The sequence below is a fragment of the Rhineura floridana genome, chromosome 17 (assembly GCF_030035675.1).
Source record: "Rhineura floridana isolate rRhiFlo1 chromosome 17, rRhiFlo1.hap2, whole genome shotgun sequence".
NCBI lineage: Eukaryota > Metazoa > Chordata > Lepidosauria > Squamata > Rhineuridae > Rhineura > Rhineura floridana.
Window position 1 is genome coordinate 22,800,163 of NC_084496.1, and position 21,466 is coordinate 22,821,628.

The 21,466-nt window shown below is 46.9% G+C and overlaps 2 protein-coding genes across 6 annotated transcripts in view; one reads left to right on the plus strand and one right to left on the minus strand.

Annotated features, from left to right (window-relative positions):
- Positions 1-530: 530 nt before the first annotated feature.
- DEXI (Dexi homolog) lies at positions 531-7,703 on the minus strand. Its single transcript, XM_061599414.1, has 2 exons — positions 6,307-7,703; positions 531-2,056 (listed from the first exon to the last, which is right to left on the minus strand). The coding sequence occupies exon 1, from the start codon at positions 6,896-6,898 to the stop codon at positions 6,623-6,625; it is 276 nt and encodes a 91-aa protein (XP_061455398.1). The 5' UTR covers positions 6,899-7,703; the 3' UTR covers positions 531-2,056; positions 6,307-6,622.
- Positions 7,704-11,458: 3,755 nt separating this feature from the next.
- CLEC16A (C-type lectin domain containing 16A) overlaps positions 11,459-21,466 on the plus strand; it is a 118,912-nt gene continuing 108,904 nt past the window's right edge. For 4 of the 5 annotated variants that reach the window (XM_061599171.1, XM_061599174.1, XM_061599175.1 and 1 more), the window contains exons 1-2: positions 11,459-11,761; positions 21,047-21,175. In XM_061599171.1, the coding sequence (XP_061455155.1) occupies positions 11,682-11,761; positions 21,047-21,175 (209 nt within the window). In that variant the 5' untranslated portion in view covers positions 11,459-11,681. The remainder of the gene's footprint in view (positions 11,762-21,046; positions 21,176-21,466) is intronic. The other variant, XM_061599172.1, reaches the window with a different exon arrangement.

Genomic DNA, 21,466 nt, shown 5'->3' on the forward strand with positions numbered 1-21,466 from the left:
ATGTGGCCATAGAGTTGGCATCATGAAAGGTCATCTAGTCCAGCCCCCCGATGCAGGTAATCACTGCTATAGCATCCCTGATAGATGGCTATCTTCAGGAGACCCTCACCTGCAGAGCACAGTGATCAACTGGGTATATAAAGGGTAAGACGGTTTTTCAGGTATCCTGGTCCCAAGCTGCGTAGGGCTTTGTACATCAAAAGGAGAACCTTGAACTTGGCCCGGTAGTTAATTGGCAACCACTGCTGTCAAGCCAGGCATCACCCATTCTGCATTCTCGCCCCCCCCATTTTTCCTACCTAAATGCAGAACTTGACATTGTATAATTAATTTTGTTAGTTTTGGCTCAATTCTCCATCCTGTTAAGATAATGTCGAATCCTGTTTATGTCTTCTAAAGTGTTAGCTACCCCGCCCAGTCATGATGACATGGCTTAAGGACTTGAAGCTCAAACAGCAGCTCCAAATTCATTTCACACAACATAGTATTAACTTAGGGAATTTAGCGCAAGAAAATGATCTCATGTCGTGAGTAAATGAACATACAACATTCCCAGTCAGCTGACCTGCATACTTGTGTATTTGAAAGAGTAGTTATCAATATATTGCTTTTTACATCTTTTTTTTAAACATAAGAACTGCATTTGAACACTTTCCAAAATAGCATGATAATTAACAAGACCCCCTTCCTTTTTCCAAAATTACAAAAATACTTACAAAATAACTTTTTTCCCCATAACACTGGGTGGCAGATGCACTCACTCCCTGCTATTCTTTTGTTTTTAATTCTTCAAAAGGCTACATTTTGAGGGTTAAGAAATGTTTTCCTGAAGCTTTATCAGGGGAAAAAAATCAAACAATTGCAACCTGATCTACAGCTCATAAACAGCAAATGCAGATTGTCAGTTCGAGGTTACGATGAGAGTAGATTCTGCATGTTTAGGAAGAGCACAAACTATAGTCCCTGTGGGCTATTAATAACTCTGGATGCAAGTGAGGGAATTTCTCCCACATCAACTCTCCCTGCAGGTGGAAATCTAACATGTCAGGGAGAAGGGTTCTTTAATGACATATAAGCTTTCCATGTGGAGGCAAATTTTGACATGGGAGAGATTTTTTTTATCCCTTGCATACGCTGGAGAGTTGTACAGGTGATACATGGGGAAAGCACCCAGTCCTGGGCCCAAGGAAATTCACTTGCCCCATGAGGCTTTGCTGTACAATCCAACCTCAGGATCACATGCAACATTATGGAAGCTGCCAGGACCAACTCTCTAATTGTGTGCATAATTCAAGGGCAACACATCAGTATTCTCTGCAATGTTGCAAGGAATCCTGAGATCTCACAATGATTTTTCTGGCACCCCTAAAAACCAGGAATGGGGAGCCTGCGGCCCCCCAGGTGTGGCCAATGGTCAGGGCTGATGTGAGTTGGGAGTTCAGCAACATCTGGACAGCTGTTAGTCCACCACCACTGCCTGAAACCACACTGCCATGTCTCACCCCAGCAACCACTTAGCAGGGGTTGGGAACTTTCCAGATGCTGCTGAACTACAACTCCCACCATCCCTGACTATTAGCCATGCTTGCTGGGGCTGATGGGAGTTGTAGTTCAACAACAGCTAGAGGGCCAAGGGTTTCCCACTCCTGCACTTTGATTCCTACCCTGAGAGTCCCACTTGCTCTTTCATAATATCAGAATTGGCTCTTTGTTTGTTCCCTGGAAGTTTGCAGAGTGTGAGTGGGCAGTTTTGTCCTGCATGAAAATGATCCGAGAGTGTTTTTATGTGACTGGAAGCCCTTCCAAAATCTCTAAGCAAATCTTGATAGCTGTGCATAATAAATTCCCACAGAGTCATAGCAAAACCCTGAAAAACAGCAAGAGCCGAGGACAGGGAGCATCCTCGGCCAGGCTCTCTTATGGAGCCCAGGTTGCTTTGGAAGCATTTCCTTGTGCAGCGGATGCATGTTCACGACCAGGCTGTCTCACCCCATCACCTTCATGACCTGGGCCTTCCAGCTTCTTTTTTCACACGTGCAGGTAAGCCTGTGCAAATCTGACGAAAGAGAATATTACGAGAAAAAAGGTGAGCGAGGAAGAGGGGGAGGGTATGACAGAGCTGGAAAGGGGGATTGCTTATTAAACCAACTTGGGCGGCTGCAACAGGCCTGGAGTCCAACTGAGCAGGACTCTTCTTAATAAATGATATTTAAGGGAAGGGAATTCCAGGGTAGGTGCTACAAGACTAAAGGCCCGATTCCTATGTTGTGTGGAACAGACCTCCTGATGAGACGATATCTGCATCTTTTAAACTGGAGATGTTGGGGCTTAAACCTGGGACATTCTACATGCATGTGGAGAGACTGAGAGATACGAAAGCAGATCCTGAGCAGCTGCAGCAAAGCAAAGCAAGGGATGTGAGTGTGTTCATATGAGACACAGGACCTCCCGGGGGGGGGTTGGGCCTTGACACCCCTTTTCACTGCCACTTCTGGGGCGGGGGTCCTCACATTCAACCCTCCCTTCCTTGGATCTTTCATCCTTCCCTTAAAAAGTGTGTTACTGCATGTCCTGACATCTGTCTGTAATACAGAGAGGCGCTATTTCAAAAGTCAGCAACAAACAGTTTGAATGTGTAAACTGATGAGGTTTAGCTCTCTCTTTGATGTCAGGAGACAACTTCAAAGGGACTTGCTGTCAACGCTAATCAGCTGATCAGAGCCGATAGGAATCTCGTTCGAAGGGGATGCAAACCATGCATTGTAAATGGACGTTTTTCCCCTCTGCGGGGTGGCAAGGCTGTCTGCAAAATCACTGATTGGTGCTTCAGTGAGCCCTGCTTGCCAAGGAACAATTGGGAACGTGGTTTTGGGAAAATGGCCTTGCGGGCCTGATTAGGCCCAGGGGCTTCCTTATCACTGTGGCAAACCATTTAATAATAAGCCCTCCAGAGCTCACTGCTCTACGGCTGCCTCAAGTGCGTTTGCCTGGCTGGGATGCATCTTTCAACTGGGATAATGCCTCTTGCTTTTTAGTGTATGGAAACCTCTGAATTATGTATGGCTGGAATGTAGCCTACTGTACGTGGGTAAGAGCCCCATTTGCTGCTCCACCCACTTTTTGCCTCTGGTTCCGCCCACCACTGGCTTGTGGTCCATGGAGGGTTGCCCACAAGAGGATGCAGCCGTTGGGCTGAAAAAAAATCTTACCCCACCCTTGGCCTAAAGCAGAAGTGCCTCCCTTAGTCCTGGGTAGCAAAGCGCTTTTACAGCCTCTTGAGCAGAAATGCAGTGACCAAATTGAAAGCATTAGAAGGCAGTCAGTGCTGTTGGCAGCTTTGGCAATGGTTACAGTACGGAGTACTCAAACAAGCAGCAGGCCGTGACTTGGCTTTGCCCTGGCTGAACCTAGGAAATCCGTAAATATCGTACATATTTAGCAAGCGCGGAAGATGATCCGGTTTTGAAACAGAAAATGTCATTGACTGCTCAACTTCGAGGAGAGCTAAGTAGAACTCCTCTGGGAGGAGCAGCCGGATACGACAACAATTCATAATCATAATATCTGTTAGCAGTCTGGACTCCACCTCAAAAGCTTTGGGAATGGATAATTACAAAATGCTGCATGAGCCTACTCGGATCCAGCAGGAATGAAATAAGCCCCTAAGCAACCGACCAGCCCAAATGCACAATGTTCTATTGCAGGAGAGGCCAACGTGGTGCCCCCAAATGTTCTTGGGACTCTCATCAGCCCTAATCAACATGGCCATTGGTTGGGGATGATGGGAGCTGTAGTCCATGAACATCTGGAGGGCACCATGTCGTCTGTTCCTGTTCTGTAGCAACCGTTGTCAACCTAGTATCTTTCCAGATGTTTTGGACTATAACTCACATCAGCCCAAGCTAGCACATGCTGGCTGAGGCTGATAGGAACTGTAGTCCAAAACATCTGGAGGGCACCAGATTGGCAAAGGCTATTCTATTCCTTGAAGTGGACCATCGATTCCAGTTAGCTGACATAGAACACCACCAACTCACTCCTCCTAGGAAGTGCTCCTGTGCAAGCCGCATTGAAAGGAACCTGAGGACCCATGACCCATTTAGTCCAGATCTCACAGTGGTAAATGGATGTCTACGGAAGCCTGAAAGCAGGACTTAGATGTGCCACCTTGCTAGGAGGTTGTCGACTATCTCTGATGGGGACCATATCAAAATAACTGAGGGAGGCTATAACATTAGCGTAACCTGGGAATATAGAATAAGAATAACGAACGGCGTGGCTCGAAAACTTCTTTCTCTAAAAGAACGTAAGAAGAGTGTGCTGGACCAATGGCCATATCTAGTTCAGCAATCCTGTTCTCACAGTGGCTAACCAGATGCCTACAGGAAACCCACAAGCAGGACCTGAGTGCAAACAGCACTCTCCCTACTTGCGAGTCCCAGCAACTGGCATTCCGAAGCATACTGCCTCCGACAGGGGAGGTAGAACTTAACTGTCAGAGTTAGTAGCCATGATAGCCTTATCCTCCATGAATAGGGTTAGGATCTTAGGGTTCTTGTGAGGGGGGCACTTCTTAGATTAGGGGTGGCTTAAGCTTTGGCCCTCCAGATCCTGCTGGACTACTGTCATCTCTGACCATTGGCCCTGTTGGCTAGGGCTGATGGGAATTGGGAGTCCAACCATCGCTGGAGGTCCACAGGTTCCCCAGCCCTGCCTTAGATCATGCACTTGCTTGTTGGCACTACTAAAAATTGTGCTTCTTCTCCTCCACCCCAGCAACTGGGACTGCTATGCAGGTGAGTGTCCTGGTTCTCATATCATATTTGAACTCTCATTATTATGATGATCATTAATTTAATGTATTAGTTGCTTGCTATCTGAAGGTCTCCAAGCACAACATAACTAAAAGCCAAAATAATATATCATGCATAACAGAAAAAATAAAATAATAACCAGCCCCATACAGCCACAGAAAACTTTGGCAGTGCACTAATATAAGCAACGTCATCTCAGCCTATCAAATGCTGGGGGAAAAGACAAGTCTTCATTACGGGTCATCCAATGAAATGGAAAAGGCAGCAGATTCAGGATGGAGAAAAGCAAGGAGACCTTTACACAATGCAGCTTATGGAACTCCCTGCCACAAGACTGTGATGCTGACTGCTACCTCGGAGGGCTTTGAAAAGGGGATCGAACAAATCCAGGCAGAGGAAGGAATCTATCAATGGCTCTTAGTCACGATGGCTAAATGTGGCTCTGTGTTTCTGGAGAGAACTGGGGAAGGGCCGTAGCTCAGTGCTACAATATCTGCTTTGCATGCAGAAGGTCACAGGTTCAGTCCTCAACAGCATCTCCAGGCAGGGCTGGGAGAGACTGGAGAGCCCCTGCCAGTCAGTGTAGGCAATATTGAGCTAGATGGATCAATGCTCTGGCTCAGTATAACGCAGCTTCCTATGTAAATGTTCAGAGGCAACGTACCTCTGAGTACCAGTTACTGGAAGGCAACAGCAAGGCAGGGCAATTGATCTCCAGCCTTGCCTGTGGGCTTTCCGGAAGCATCTGACTGGTCATTGTGGGAAGCCAGAGGCTGGACTAAATGGGTCTTTGGTCTAGGGACGGGTGAGAATTTCGATTCAGTTTGCATTTCAAGCAGAATTGATCCAATCTGCAATTTCTGAAACAATATGAGAACCGAAACAGGCATCCTTTGACACTTGCATTTATTAGAATTTTGGGATGCAGTTCGCCAACTGAACAACATTTACAAAAATGCATATATTAGGGGAGTGTGCATAAAAATGAATATGCGTGTGAAAATAACATGCAAAAAGGCATGAAATGATGAGAAATGGCTCGCAAAAAGGTGTACCTTTGACAAAACTGCCTACAAAAATGTGTTTATTCGGAGAAATTTGCATTAAAGTGGTAGAGAATTTTCATGATATTTTTAAAAAAAATTTGCAGATTGCTGCAGAAATGTAGAGAACTGAATTTAACATTGGAAAAGTGAGAAACTAAGAGAACCGAAACAGACAGATCCGCAGAGACAGATCAAACCGGGAAAGCAGTGTGGTATAATGGTTAGAGTGTTGGGCTAGGACCTGGGAGACCAGGGTTCAAATCCCCACTCAGTCTTGAAGCTCGCCGAGTAACCTCTGGCCACTCTCTCTCTCTCAGCTCAACCCACCTCACAGGGTTGTTGCGGGGATTAAACGGGGAGGGGGATAACCCGGTACACCCCCTTGAGCACCTTGGAGGAAAGGTGGAGCAAAAATGAAATGAAATAAATAATATGCTACCACTTACTTTGGCACCCCAACTGTCCATGCCCAAGCAGCAGCTCTTCCCCCTCCACGCCGTCTCTCCTGCCTTTAGCGTGGTGCCCCCCAAATGTCTGTAGTGCCCCCCAAATGTCCATAGCCTTCCCCCCATTCTTTCCAGGGCAAACAGAAAACCCAGGATAGGGTGCAATGGGGGGGCACCAGGAGACGCCCAGCTTGCCAGCCCCCATCCACATGCAGGGTTGCAATGAGCCAGCTCAACCCTGGCAGCATCTGGGGATGCCCGCAGCACGGCGGTGACGCTCCTCTGTGCCCCTGGCCGGGCTGCTCCCGGGGGCCAACTATTCCCAGTAGCCGTCCAGCACTTCCACCTCACTGTCCAGATCGTAGAGGCCCAGAGCCGGGTCGGAGACCACCCCGAGATCCACCAGGGCCTGGTCCATGTCCTCGGGCAGGAAAACGATGCCCACGTTGAGGGCGATGTACTCCAGCAGGAAGGCGTAGTAGAGGATCAGCAGGTTGACCAAGAACAAGCCGGCGTAGAACATAGAGGGGAGGAGCGGGGGAGGCGCATGGGGGGCCCACGACTCCAGCTGGGCACAGGCAGCGGCGGGCATCCAGCAGGCAGGCGAAGGAGGGGGACTCGGCACAGACGCCGCCGCAGCCAGCAGCCCAAGCGCAGGCGGGCAACTCGGGGTGGGCGGCAGCCGGAGAGGAGGAGGGGGCGCACCGTCGAGGGGGGGGAGAGAAAAATTAAGGCTGGCACCCCAAATCAGACCCAGGCTTGCCCGCCAACCTCCCAAGAGAAGAGGGGCAACGATAAACGACCGCTACGGAGCCCTCCCCTCCGTGCAAACAGCCCCCCCCGCCTCGCCAGCTAGTTCGCTTTCCGAGCCCCTCCGCTGCAAATTATATCTAAATCCAGAAGCGGGGGCGTTGGGGGAGCCCTTAACGTCGCTCTCTGGGCCCCCTCCATGCAACTGGCTCTCCCCTCCCGCTGTGCCAGGGAGATCCGGCCTTAAATGCGCTGCCGCAGCCCCAGGATGGCGGCTGGGGGGCGGCTCTGCAAAAGCATCTCCGAGTCCCCCCACGACCCCCGGGCCTCAAACACGCAAAAGCGCCCCCCCCTTATTAATGCAAGAGGCTTACTGCTTTTTCCCACTCCGACCGGCCCCCTCCTCCTCCTCCTTGCAAGGACCCACCGCAGCCCCCCCTTGCGGCATCCACAAACGCATCACTTCCCTCAGCGCAGCAAAACAGGAGCAGCTGTTCCTTGCGAAATCCCAAAGCCCGCCCCACCGGCGCGCGGATTGGCTGGGGCTGGGAGAGGCTGACTGACAGCACGGGAGGTCCAAACCGGGGTGGTGGTGCAACCAGCCCGATTAGGTAGGCACCTCCAGCTGCAAGCCTCCGTACGCTTCCCCAGGATTGCACTGGCTGGGTTCAGTAATGCAGTGGCAAATTCAGAAGTGCCGGATCACGGCCACACCCCTCCCGCCCTTTGTTTTGTTTTGCTGCTGGGTCGAGAGCGAGAGCCTTCCCCCACAACAACAGACGGCCCTAGGAGCCAATCAGCATGAAGGGAGGAGAGTGTTAGCTACTGAGAAGAGTCTTCTCAGTGGCTGACTCAGCTCCTTTCACTGTGATTGGCTCCAATCAGCAAGAAAGGACAAGGAAGCATGTTAGAAGACTCTTCACGGTTGCTAAGACACTCCCCTTTCATGATTAGCTCATAGGATGCTAGAGACAAAGGGACCCTGCTGGGACCCTGCTCCCCAAAAAGTAAGCGGTCTAAGAGCCCTCAAGACCCTGGATGATTACACCCCTGCCCTGGACGTCTACACCACAGATTTATATGTTGGGATTTACTGCCGAGTAAACCCCTCTGGGCTGTAAGGTTGCCAACTCTCCTCCTCCCTTTTAATAGGCTCTGCTCCTATGCCATTAAGTTATTAAGGGAGCAAAGTCCTTCCCTTTGGTAAGGCTCCATGACAAGCTGTTGTTTAAGTGCAGGGTTGTGGCCCTCCAGATGTTTGCTGGACTTCAAATCCCATCAGCCCTGACCTGATGGCTATGCTGGGAAGGGTTGATGGAAGGGGCCCTATTTCTAGATGTATGTCCATCCCCCTTTCTAAGGCTGCAATCCAATACATACTTACCTGGGAGTAAGTCTCATTGAATCCAATGGAGCTTACTTCTGAGCAGACATGTATGGGATTGCAGCCTAAATCATTATTTTGCACTTGGCTTCAGCTGATGGACATTAAAGGTAAAGGTAAAGGTGTCCCTGCACTTGTAGTGCGAGTCATTTCCAACTCTTAGGGTGACGTCTTGCGACATTTACTAGGCAGACCGTATACGTGGGGTGGGATTGCCAGTTCCTTCCCTGGCCTTTCTTTACCCCCCAGCATATGCCGGGTACCGACCACGGATGGATGAAAGGCTGAGTGGACCTCGACCCCTTTTACTGGAGATTTGACTTCCTCCTTCTGTTGGAATCGACTCCGGTCGTGAGCAGAGCTTTGGCTGCGTTACCGCCGCTTACCACTCTGCGCCATGCAGGGTCTTATGATGGACATTAACTCAAGGAAAAACCTGCTGGCTTGTAGTCTGCTCATCCCAGTGGGCAAAGGATGGCTAGGTAGAGTCCCGCTACCTCTAACAGTGGTGCAGAAGAAGGAATTTGAGCAAGTGCAGCTTCTCCTGCTGCAAACCTTTCTTCAAAATAACTATTAAAATATACAGAGGAGGAAGCTCTGCTTGGGCCATCTTTGCACCTGTTCATCCTAACTAGATGGGAAAGCCTATGCTGCTTCCAAAAGCTCTGATGGTTCCAGGTACACTTGGGTGTAAGTCACATTGACTTCAGTAGGACTTATTTCCGAGTAAACATGCACAAGAGTGGGATGTAGTTTCCCAATGCAGGGGTTCACAAAATGTGGTCCATGGACCACCAGTGGTCTGCAAGCCTCATTCAGATGCTCCACGGCGTGTCTGTGGGTTTGCGATTGGAGACAGGAGATGGCACACCCGTCACATTAAATACTCTCATTGATTTTTAATACAATATGGAAGAAATAAAAGAAGGAACCAGATGCAATGAGACATCACACAGCATCTAACATAGCACATTACAATTGCTACAAATGGCAGGGAAAAAAGTGGTCCACCAAGACTCTCAGCAATTTTCAAGTGGTCTGGGGGGCGGGGACTTGGGAACCATTGCCCTAGCACAATACCCTGAATCTCAATTGCCATACCATGCATCTCAAACCTCCTACCCTATAATACATTGTTTTATTGTTATTGAACTGTGTTTTTTATCTTTCATCTTTTCTCAGCATGCAGTTCAGATTATGAAAGATGCCTTTAAGAGGATTAAACAAATACACGGGGGATAACGGAGGCAATATGCTTCTGAATACAGTTGCTGGAGATCGGAGAGTGTTGTTTGCCCTCGGGTCCTGCTTGTGGGCTTCCCATGGGTATCTGGTTGGCCCCTGTAAGAACAGGATGCTGGACTAGATGGCTCACTGGCCTGATCCAGCAGGGCTATCCTTATGTCCTTATGGAGGAAAAGGTTTTCAAGCTATGCCATTTGCTATTATTTCTTCCAAAGATACACTACCGTTGTAGGTTCCCTTAGTCATTTTGATGTGGTCCTCACCACTTAGCAAGGTGGCACATCTAAAAACAACAGCTATCCGACCCCCTTTTCCTTTTTTTTTGGTATCTGTGTAACAAAGAGAGAGGAAGAAATGCTCTCTCGTTTTTATGTGCTTGCACCCTGCCTTCTCAAAATCACTTCCAAGCGGTGTACAAATCACAACCAAAAATAACTACAAATAAAATAAATGAACGTCCCATCGATAAAGCTTGGGTGTGCTCCTGGACTCGGCCTTGAACCTGGAAGCCCAGGTTTCGGCTGTGTCCAGAAGCGCCTTCACCCAGCTAAGACTGGTTCGCCAGCTGCGCCCGTTTCTGGAGACGTCTGAGTTGACTAAAGTGGCACACGCCCTAGTTACATCCCGGTTGGACTACTGCAACGCACTCTACATTGGGCTGCCCTTGAAGACTGTTCGGAAGCTAAAATTGGTTCAACGTGCGACAGCTAGGATGCTGACCGGGGCTAGCTTTCGTGCTCACACGACTCCCCTGTTACAGCAACTTCATTGGTTACCGATTTGCTTCCGGACCCAATTCAAGGTGCTGGTGATGTCCTTTAAAGCCCTTCATGGCTTGGGCCCTGTCTATATGTCCGATCGGTTGTCTGTTTATGAACCCACCCGTCCCTTGAGATCCTCTAATGACTTCCTTCTTACGATCCCTCCAGTTTCACTTGCTCATTTATCAGGGACCAGAGATAGGGCGTTTTCCGTTGTTGCTCCTAGACTCTGGAACTCCTTACCTGTGGAGATACGGGCTGCCTCTTCACTTTTGACATTTCGCCGCCTGGTGAAGATATTTTTATTCCGGGTTGCATTTAATTTGAATGAATAATAGAGTTCCTTAATATCTGATTGTGATAACTGTTAATTTTAAGTATGGAGATTGTAATTTTTATTTTTGTATTTGTGTTTTTTTATCTTTATATTTTATTAGGTTGTTCGTTGCTCTGAATTTCTGGGAAAATAGAGCGGGTTATAAATGTTTTAAATAAATAAAATGAATAAATAATGGATTATTAACCAATATTTATTTCACGTCAAACAAGGTTTCAGTGCATTAACAATGACTTATTGGAGAATTATTTCAAAATAATCAAATTAGTTGGTTATTAGCTAAGAATTGTTACAAATCAACCACTGCATTAATAACTGGCCACTATTTAGGAATTATTACAAATGAAATAAATCACTGCACCAATAATTTTACTTCCAATAAATAACAATGAAATAAATGGCCCCAGTCCAGTCATTATGAATCTGCACGAACCTCCACCCCTTCCCTCCCACCTGACTTTAAGCTCCTCCCCTCCTGCTGGTCACAAACACCAGCCCTCAGCCAGCTGTCAAGAGCCTCAGACCCATCTAGTCTAGCTTCGCCCTCTTCCGGGTTCCTCTCGCGAAGGGCACGCTGGGACTAGTAGTCTGGCGGCCCGCCGACGTAAGCTGCGGCAATGGGCCGCCGAAGCCTAGGAAACTACGTTTCCCAGCGTACCCCGCGGCCGGACCTGAGCGCGTCGCTTAGCTCTCTGCCTCCGCCGCCGGGGCAGAATGTGATTACGCGCGGAGACGGCTCTTGTTCTCCTTCCGCCTGAGAGGATAATGACGGCAGCGGCGGCAGAGAAGGAGGACGAGACGGCGGAGGCAGCGCTGAGGCCGTAACGAGAGCGAGCAGAGACCCGAGCGCGGCCCCTGTCCCTTCCTCGTCCCGTTTCCCGCCTCCTCGAGCCTCAGGATGTTCGGGCGGTCGCGCAGCTGGGGGGGCGGCGGTCACGGCAAGGCCTCGCGCAACATCCACTCCCTCGACCACCTCAAGTGAGCCAGCCCCTCCCTTGCGGGGGGGCACTGTAAGGGCATAAAGCCTCAGGGGGCGGGGCCTGGGGCAAGGTGAGCGGGGGGCAGGCGGGCATCTCAAGCTCACACTCATCTGGGGCTCCTCATAAAGCATGATGGGAATTGTAGTTGGCTGCCCATTTGCTACCGGGCCAAGTTCAAGGTTCTAGTTTTGGTGTACAAAGCCCTATACAGCTTGGGACCAGGATACCTGAAAGACCATCTTATCCCTTATATACCCCGCCGATCACTGCACTCTGCAGGTGAGGGCCTCCTGCAGATACCATCTTATCAGGAGGTCCGTTCTGCACAACATAGTGTGGTGGCACCTACCCTGTGGAATTCCCTCCCCTTAAATATTAGACAGGTGCCATCTCTGTTATCTTTTTGGTGACTTTCCTCTTTCAACAAGCCTTTTAAGTTGAGACCTATCCCAGTCTGCATCTGTGTTGGAATTGCTTTTTAATATGTCCTTAAGCTTTCTTTTTTAAAATGTTTTTAATCTTAGAAGATGTTTTGATAGCTTTTTTTAAAGTAACTTTTTGAAGATGTTTTGTTCTAATGTGTTTTAAAGTTTGTTTTTATGATTTTTTAGTGCTTTTGTTTGCCACCCTGGGCTCCTGCTGGGAGGAAGGGCAGGATATAAATCAAATAATAATAGTTCAGCAGTATCTGGAGGTACAAAGAGCCCCAGAACCTGTTTTAAGAAAAAGGCTTGCTTGAGGAAAGGTTACAGCTTTGGTGAGTAAAGGGGGGACGTGTTAGAGGAATATTATTTATTTATTTATTTATTTCATTTTTAAACCACCCATAGCTGATAGCTCTCTGGGCGGTGTACAGAACAAGATTAAAATACAATATTAGAATAAAATCAGTAATAAAAAGCAACAAAATTAAATTAAAACAAACATAAAAACATTGAACATTAAAATGCCTGGGAGTATAACCAGGTCTTAACCTGGCGCCTAAAAGAAAGAACCGTAGGCGCCAGGCGTATCTCCTCTGGTAGGCTGTTCCACAGTTCGGGGGCCACCATAGAAAAGGCCCTAGATCTAGTAACAATCCTCCGGGCATCCTGGTGTGTTGGTACCCAGAGGAGGGCCTTAGATACTGAATGAAGTGAGCGGGTAGGTTCATAGCGGGAGAGGCGTTCCACAAGGTATTGCGGTCCCACACCGTGTAAGGCTTTATAGGTCAAAACCAGCATCTTGAATCTGGCTCGGAAACAAATAGGGAGCCAGTGCAAGCGAGCCAGGACAAGTGTTATATGCGCGGACCGATTGGTCCTCGTCAGCAACCTGGCTGCCGCATTTTGCACTAGCTGAAGTTTCCGAACAGTCTTCAAGGGCAGCCCAACGTAGAGTGCATTACAGTAATCCAACCTAGAAGTTACCAGAGCGTGAACAACTGAGACGAGATCATCACTGTCCAGATAGGGGCGTAGTTGGGCTACTAAGCGAAGATGATAGAACGCGTTCCGTGCCACCGAGGCCACTTGAGCCTCAAGCGACAAGGAAGGGTCAAAAAGGACCCCCAAACTACGAACCTGTTCCTTCAAGGGGAGTGTAACCCCATCTAGAACAGGAGAAACATCCACCATCTGGGCAGGGAAAGAACTCACTAACAGTGTCTCAGTCTTGTCTGGATTGAGTTTCAGTTTATTAGCTCTCATCCAGTCCATTATCGCGGTCAGGCAATGGTTCAGCACATCAACAGCCTCACCTGAAGAAGGTGAAAAGGAGAAGTAGAGCTGCGTGTCATCAGTGTACTGATGGCAACGCACTCCAAAACTCCTGATGACCGCACCCAGAGGCTGCATGTAGATGTTAAAGAGCATAGGGGACAAAACCGACCCCTGAGGGACTCCACAATGGAGAGTCCAGGGTGTCGAGCAATGTTCCCCAAGCACTACCTTCTGGCGACGATCCGCTAAGTAGGAGCGGAGCCACTGCCAAGCAGTGCCCCCAACTCCCAACTCCGCGAGCCTCCCCAGAAGGATACCATGGTCAATGGTATCAAACGCCGCTGAGAGATCAAGGAGAATCAACAGAGTCACACTCCCCCTGTCCCTCTCCCGACAAAGGTCATCATACAGGGCGACCAAGGCTGTTTCAGTGCCAAAACCGGACCTAAAACCGGATTGAAACGGATCCAGATAATCGGTTTCATCCAAGAGCGCCCGGAGCTGGCCAGCGACCACCCGCTCCAAAACCTTGCCCAAAAAAGGGACATTCGCCACAAATATTCATTTATGCGGATAGAGAAAAGTTCTTCTCCCTTTCTCATAAGGCTAGAACTCAGGGCTATTCAGTGAAGATGAATACTGGAAGATTCAGGACAGACACAACAAAGCGCTTCATGCAGCGTGTAGTTGAAGTATGGAGTTCGCTGTCACAGGAGGCAGTGATGGCCACCAACTTGGATGGCTTGAAAAGAGGATTACACAAATCCATGGAGGAAAAGGCTATCCATGGCTACTAGCCACAATGATGTTCTTCCTCCACAGTCGGACGCAGTATGCCTCTGAATGCCAGCAGCTGGAAACTGCAGGAAGAGATAGTGCTGATGTGTTCAGGTCCTGCTTGCAGGCTGGCCTCCGTGAGAACAGAAAGTTGGACTTAAGATGGGCCTTTGGCCTGATCCATGAGGGCTCTTCTTAAGTTGTTATGGGTCAGTGGACTGACCGACTGAAATGATTTTTGTTCAGTCTATGAGGCACTTAATTAAAAAGCAAGTTCTCGAGATGGCCTGCACAATAAACGAGAAAATTTAAAAGAAACCATACAGCAGCTCAATAAAACCATAAATCAATAAAACTAACCTAGCAATAGGTAAAATCCAGACATAAAATCCATCATAAAGGTAAAGGTGTCCCTGCACTTGTAGTGCGAGTCGTTTCTGACTCTTAGGGTGACGTCTTGCAACGTTTACTAGGCAGACCGTACATATGGGGTGGGATTGCCAGTTCCTTCCCCGGCCTTTCTTTACCCCCCAGCATATGCTGGGTACTCATTTTACCAAGCACGGATGGATGGAAGGCTGAGTGGACCTCGACCCCTTTTACCGGAGATTCGACTTCCTCCTTCCGTTGGAATCGAACTCCGGCCGTGAGCAGAGCTTCGGCTGCACCAGCAACCAATCTGTCAAAACGTAGTGCAGGTTACAAAAGCTAAAAACTATCCCAATTGCCTCTGCAGAGATTAAAATAAAATAATAGCAGTGTTAATGTTAAAAGGTCTCTCCATCACACTCAGAGCCCATCTAGTCCAGCATCCTGTTGTCACAATGGCCAACCAGATGCCTCTGGGAAGATGTGAGTTCAATAACGTGCTCTCTCCAATTTGTGTCCCCTGTCAACTGATCTTTAGAGGTTTCTGATACAGAGAATATATAGCCATCATGATTAGTAGCCATGTCTAACCTTTTCCACCACAAATTTGTCTGATCCTCTCTGCAGGCCATTCAAGTTGGTGGCCATCACCACATCGTGTGGGGACGAGGTCCGTAGTTTGTCTATGCACCGGGTGAAGCACTTTCTTTTGTCTGTCCTGATCCTTCCACTATTCAGTTTTATTGGATAACCCCTTTGGATTCTAGTATTATGAGAGGCCAATCCTCCACACTGAATAATTTTATACACCTCGATCGTGTGTCCTTGTACTTCCCTTTTTTCTAAACTAAAAAGCCCCAAACATTGCCACCTTTCCTCATAGGGGCGTTGTTCCAGCCCCTTCATCATTTGGGTTGCCCTTTTCTGCACCGTTGTGGCATAGATACGCAAACATAGGCATGCAATACACACACATGCATTTTATTGGTTATTACTTTTGGAGCATCTGGCTCAGTTACATCTTTTTGTAAGTGTGTTTGCTTTATTTTTTCTCTTTAGACCATTATAAAAAAGGAAGTGGGAAAAGGAAGGGGGAAGAGACAAAGAAAGAGCTAGTATGGAGCTTCTTTGGCTCGCAGTGGTGTTTTACATATGAAATCTGAAACTTGCTGTTGGGCCCAAAAGAGAGAGGTGGCCCAAGCAGAGCTTTCAGTGTATGCTGATAGAGTAGGTTTGTGGCTCGGTGGTGGAGCATCTGCCTTGCATGCAGAAGGCCCAGGTTCAGTCCGTGGCATCTGTAGGTAGGGCTGGGAATGTCCCCTGTCTCTGCCAGTACTGAACTAAATGGACCATTGAGTCTGACTCAATATGGGGCCGCTTCCTATGTTGTTTGAACTGGGCTGCATTTTTCCCACAAGTTCCCTCTGGAGCCTTCTTTCGCTGTTTTTCGCCAGTTGTTGAAGACATATTTGTTCCAACAGGGTTTTGTTTTATGAGGCAGACTGTGTTTTTATGCTTTAAAAAAAATCCCCTTTTTTAATTGCTTTGCTTTTTCTTAAAATTAAATTGTTTCTACTTTCCTTTTTACTGTACTTTTGGCCCTTAATTTGAAGGCATTCAGGTATCAGTGGCCTCTTTTAACGTGCCAGGTCTTGCAAGACCAGTCTTTTTCTGTGCTGATGCATTTTTGGTTTGTTGCGTCGTTTCTCGTAGGTTGGTTTGTTACAGTTGGTTTTAATGTTTTATTTTGTAAATCACTTTGGGTTGCTTTGCGAGGAAAGCTAATAGTAATAATATTTTGTGTAAGCTGCCCTGAGTCATGCATTAATGCTAGAAGGCTACAAATGCTGAAATCAACGTGATGGGCTTGTCGCATAGATTCTAATTTCCCTTAGTAGCAGCATAGTGCCCAGATTGCAGGAGGAGGTGGTGGTGGTATGATTGTTACATTTGTACCCCATGTTTCCTCCAAGAAGCTGAAGGTGACACATAAACATGGTTCTCCCCCTTCCACTGTTATCCTCACAACAACCCTGTGTGGTAGGTTAGGCTGAGAGACAGTGACTGGAGACCCAGGTTCCAATCCCCACTCAGTCATCCATCTCACTGGGTGACCTTGGGCCAGTCACACTTTCTCAGCCTAATCTACCTCGCAGAGTTGTTGTGAGGATAAAAAATGGGGTTGGATTACAACTATATATAAACGTGCTCTTTAGCTTCTTGGAGGAAATGTGAGGTATAAATGTAATGAACAATTCTGGGTTGTAGCCAACTGAGTCATACTCAGAGTAGACCTACTGAAATTAATGGACCTTAGTTACTTGGGCCCATTAATTTCAATGGGTCTTCTCTGAGTAGTACTAACTTTGGATCTTACCCACTAAAAAATGATATTGCCATCAATGTTTAGAATACTTGAACCTCTCATCCTTTGTAGACATATTACCGAGGTAGAACATATATATATATATATATATATATGCACGTAATTGTGATTAACAAAACAGAGGTTTTTATTGTAATACCAAAATGTTTCGGCTTCTGCCTTCATCAGCTGCTAACATACAAATGCTGTTACCAAGGTGGCAGTTATAGAGCTTTGCGGATTGAATGCTCAAAGGGGCTTCATTTGCAGAAGCTAAGTAGTGGTGGTACTGTCCTCCAGGTTCAGGCCATGGGGTGCCAATGTGTCCAGAGAGTATATCCAAAAGTTCTCCCTTTTAGTCAATGCTGCTGGATCTGTTGGCATCTCTATAGCTGTTATGGAAAAGTCCAACAGGCTGTGACCCTCAGTGTTGAAATGTTATGCAACTGGTTGCTCCACTTTTTTTGTTAAGATTGCCAATTTGTGGTTTCTGAAGCGTGTGCGTAGGTCAGTTGTGGTTTTACCTACATATTGGATATGACATCCTGGTCTTTTGCATTCGATGAAATAAAATATATTGCAGGACCTGCAGGTGATGTTCTGTTTGATGTAATAGGTCCTGCCTGTCCTAGTGCTTGTAAAAGTGGCTGTCTCCCTGAGGTACAAACAGCATTTGGCGTGACAAGGATGAGACCCAGGATTGGTGAAAGGTGGCTTAAGCACTGTTAGTCTGTGCAAATTAGGAGGCTGGCGAAATCTAGCTCTGGATCCAGAGCAAGCTTGGGTGAAGTTCTGTTTGTTGTTTTCAAAACTGTCTATATGTTCACGATGCTTTACAAAGGATGAGAGTACATATCACTAATCTAAAAATCGCCACAGGAGAGACGAGAGTTTGTGGACAGGGATGGAGACATATAAATGGAAGAAGACGAGTTTATTTCTGTACAAAACAACAGGCCCCTGGCCCAAGAAACTTACAGTCTAAAACATGACACACGGAAGATAGCAGGGAAGAGAAGGGAAACAGACGCAGGAGTAAATAAGCCTGTATCATTATACATAGTTATAATGTTGCAAGAGAGATGGGTGTGTATGTGTGCACTTAATTATGTGTTTGTGGGCATGTGTATAAGCTTGTTTTGGTTACTTCCTTTTCTTTGTTGTGAGTTTTGGTGTATTACACACATCTGTCAAAATAATGTTGTTCTACCGGTTTCTTATTTACTTACACTATAATATGTATGTAACATACTGACCCTGTGTGTGTTCATTTATATGTTAAAGAGAATTATGTTTTTTGTTCCTTTTTAGAATTAAAAAAAATCCATGCAGCTTAGCAAATTAAGTTAAAACAAAAATAGCAATATCCCAATATTTTAAAGTACGACTCTGCCTGAAATAACAACCGTGAAACAATGGATCATGTAGCAATCAAGTGCATATGGACACAATTGTCGGTGTTCTTCCTCCGTGACTGATTTGATAGGTAAACACGTGCGTGTATGCGTGGACACCCCCCATGAATTCTTCATGTGTTAAAAAATAACTGAGAGTCAGTGTGGTGTAGTGGTTAAGGTGTTGGACTACGACCTGGGAGACCAGGGTTCGAATCCCCACATAGCCATGAAGCCCACTGAGTGACCTTGGGCCAGTCACTGCCTCTCAGCCTCATGAAAACCCTATTCATAGGGTCGCCATAAGTCGGAATCGACTTGAAGGCAGTACATTTACATTTTTAAAAAATAACTGGCAAAGCAGAGGGAGAAGCTTGAAATTATTTAGATGTTTTGGTGCCTGCCTTCATCAGCTGCATAGCTGATCAGAAGCATAACTGGGTTTCACAACTGGATTTCCCACAAGATTGCAAGAGCTGAGGTGACTGATATTAATGCAGTTTGGCCCCATCTGCACTGTACACCACTTTAAGGAGTCATGGCATCGCCAAAGGAGGTGTAGTTTGTGAAGGTTGCTGAGAGTTGTTCGGAGACCCCTATATTTCCCTCACAGAGCAACAGTTCCCATAGTTCTCTGGGAAGAGGCATTGATTGTTAAGCCACTCTGGGGAATTGTAGCTCTGTGAGGGGACTATGATGATGATGAACTGCCTTCAAGTCAATTCTGGCGACCCTATGAATAGGGTTTTCATGGTAAGCGGTATTCAGACGGGGTTTACCATTGCCTTCCTCTGAGGCTGAGAGGCAGTGACTGGCCCAAGGTCACCCAGTGAGCTTCATGACTATGTGGGGATTCGAACCCTGGTCTCCCAGGTCATAGTCCAACACTCTAACCACTATACCACACTCCTAATGACTCTTAAGTACCCCCACAAACTACACTTCCCAGGATTCTTTGGGGGAAGTCATGCCTCTTTAAAGTTGTATGATACCCCTTTAAATATATAGGGCAGAAGGGCCTTAGATTCCAAAGCAAAGAGGGATGACAAAATGTTTACTTTTAACTGCCCCCCCTTTGACATATCTTTTTTGTGAAACTAACTGCATCTTGGTAGGCCTCAGAACCTATTTGAACGCAGCTTTGCTGAATTGTCGTTCAGATCATATATTGTGGGGGCTCTGCTCCCTGCTGGCTCCGCTTGCCAACCCCCCCACCGCCCCCAATCCCAAACCCACCTCCCCATGCCACCCCCTCAGGCATTCCCTCTCCTTTTGCCAACGCGTTGGCCGTATCTGATAACCAGGCCTGATCTTGGCCTGATCCAGCATGGCAGTTCATACATTAACTCTGTCATACCAGAATACTTTTATGTCTTACAAAGGCTTGGGATAAACTTAATTGGTGGTTTTGTTCAACTCTGTAGCAATGGAAGTTTTTTTGGGGGTGGTGTAAAAATGTAGCCTGTCCTGCATCTTTGTAATAAAGTGGATTGGACGTTCCAAAGAAATGGAAAATGCTGAAAACGCTGAAGGAGGTGTGGCTGCTACATCTAGTTAAGTGGAATCATCTGGTGTTGTTCTCATAATCATCATATGACATACTGGAAGTGGTTCCCCCCCCCCACCTTAAATTGTAAATTAAATAGATCAGCATGTTAATCCTAGTAAATAGTACTTTTTGCCCAGCATAGATTAGTCATGGCATAGAGTGCAGATTCCTTGACTCTTTAGATCAAAATGAGCATCTGAATTTTGCCCCCCCCCAAATAGTGCAACCAGTGCAGTCCATTATGTATGAGGTCAAGGGACCTGTTGCTTTGAGCAGCAGCCTTCAAGGGCCCTTTTACATAGAACTTGCAAAGCAAAGATGCCTTGTTCTAGCCGAACACAGGTCAGACTGCTACTTTATTAAAATGAAGGTGGCAGTTTGAACAAAGGCTTCCTTGGCAGACGTGTATGTATGGAGGAGGGTTCCCCACAGGTGGAATGTTTATACAGTATTTAGTGTAGTTTAGTGGGTGATGCCTGTATCAGTTGTTGATAATTTTGGGTTGCTAGAAATGGGCTCTCATAGGAACATAAGGAAAGGAGTAGAAAAAGAGGAAGGCCAAACAAGAGATGGATTGATTCCATAAAGGAAGCCACAGACCTGACCTTACAAGATCTGAACAGGGTGGTTCACGTCAGATGCTATTGGAGGTCGCTGATTCATAGGGTCGCCATGAGTCGTAATCGACTTGAAGGCACATAACAACAAGGAACATAAGAAGAGCCTGCTGGATCAGGCCAGTGGCCCATCTAGTCCAGAATCCTGTTCTCATAGTGGCTAACCAGATCCCTATGGGAAGCATGCGTGCAGGTCCTCTTCCTTGTAAATCAAGATGTGCAACTGGTTTTTGGAACATAGTGTGTCTTAGGCAGATGTGGGAAACCTTCAGACCTCCAGATGTTGCTGAACTACATCACCCATCAATCCCAGCCAGCATGGCCACTAGTCAAGGCTGATGGCAGTTAGAGTTCAAGAACATCTGGAGGCCAAAAGTTTCCCACTCCTGGTCACAGGGAAACTCTCTTCAATTGTTTTTCTTTCGTTTGCTTGGAAATAAAGGACCAGAGGCATTTCACCCTTGTTTCAATCAGTGTCTTCATAACACTTTTCTTTTTTGCTTGTCTTTTAGGTATATGTATCATGTTCTGACCAAAAATACCACTGTGACTGATCACAACCGCAACCTGTTGGTGGAGACTATTCGATCAATAACCGAGATCCTTATATGGGGAGACCAAAATGACAGTTCAGTGTTTGAGTAAGACCTTTTACATGTTTGCTTTGAATCTAGTATGAAACTATAACAGTGTGAAAGTTAAGCTGTTGCTCAGCTGATGCAAGGGAAGAAATGGGATTGGGATATGTAGCTTACCCATGCTTACTCAAAAGTAAGTCCTCTCCACTTCAGCAGTGCTTAATCCCAAGTAAGTCCACGTTGAATTGCAACCATCATAGACAGCATTATTCATTGCAGAGAAACAGAAAAAATGTTATTTTATACAGCCTCATAGCTTTCTTGAAGCTGTTTTCAGTTTGGGGGTATAGATAT

Excerpts from the sequence above, each read along its gene's own strand:
- DEXI (XM_061599414.1), bottom strand. The coding sequence starts at position 6,898 with ATGCCCGCCGCTGCCTGTGCCCAGCTGGAGTCGTGGGCCCCCCATGCG.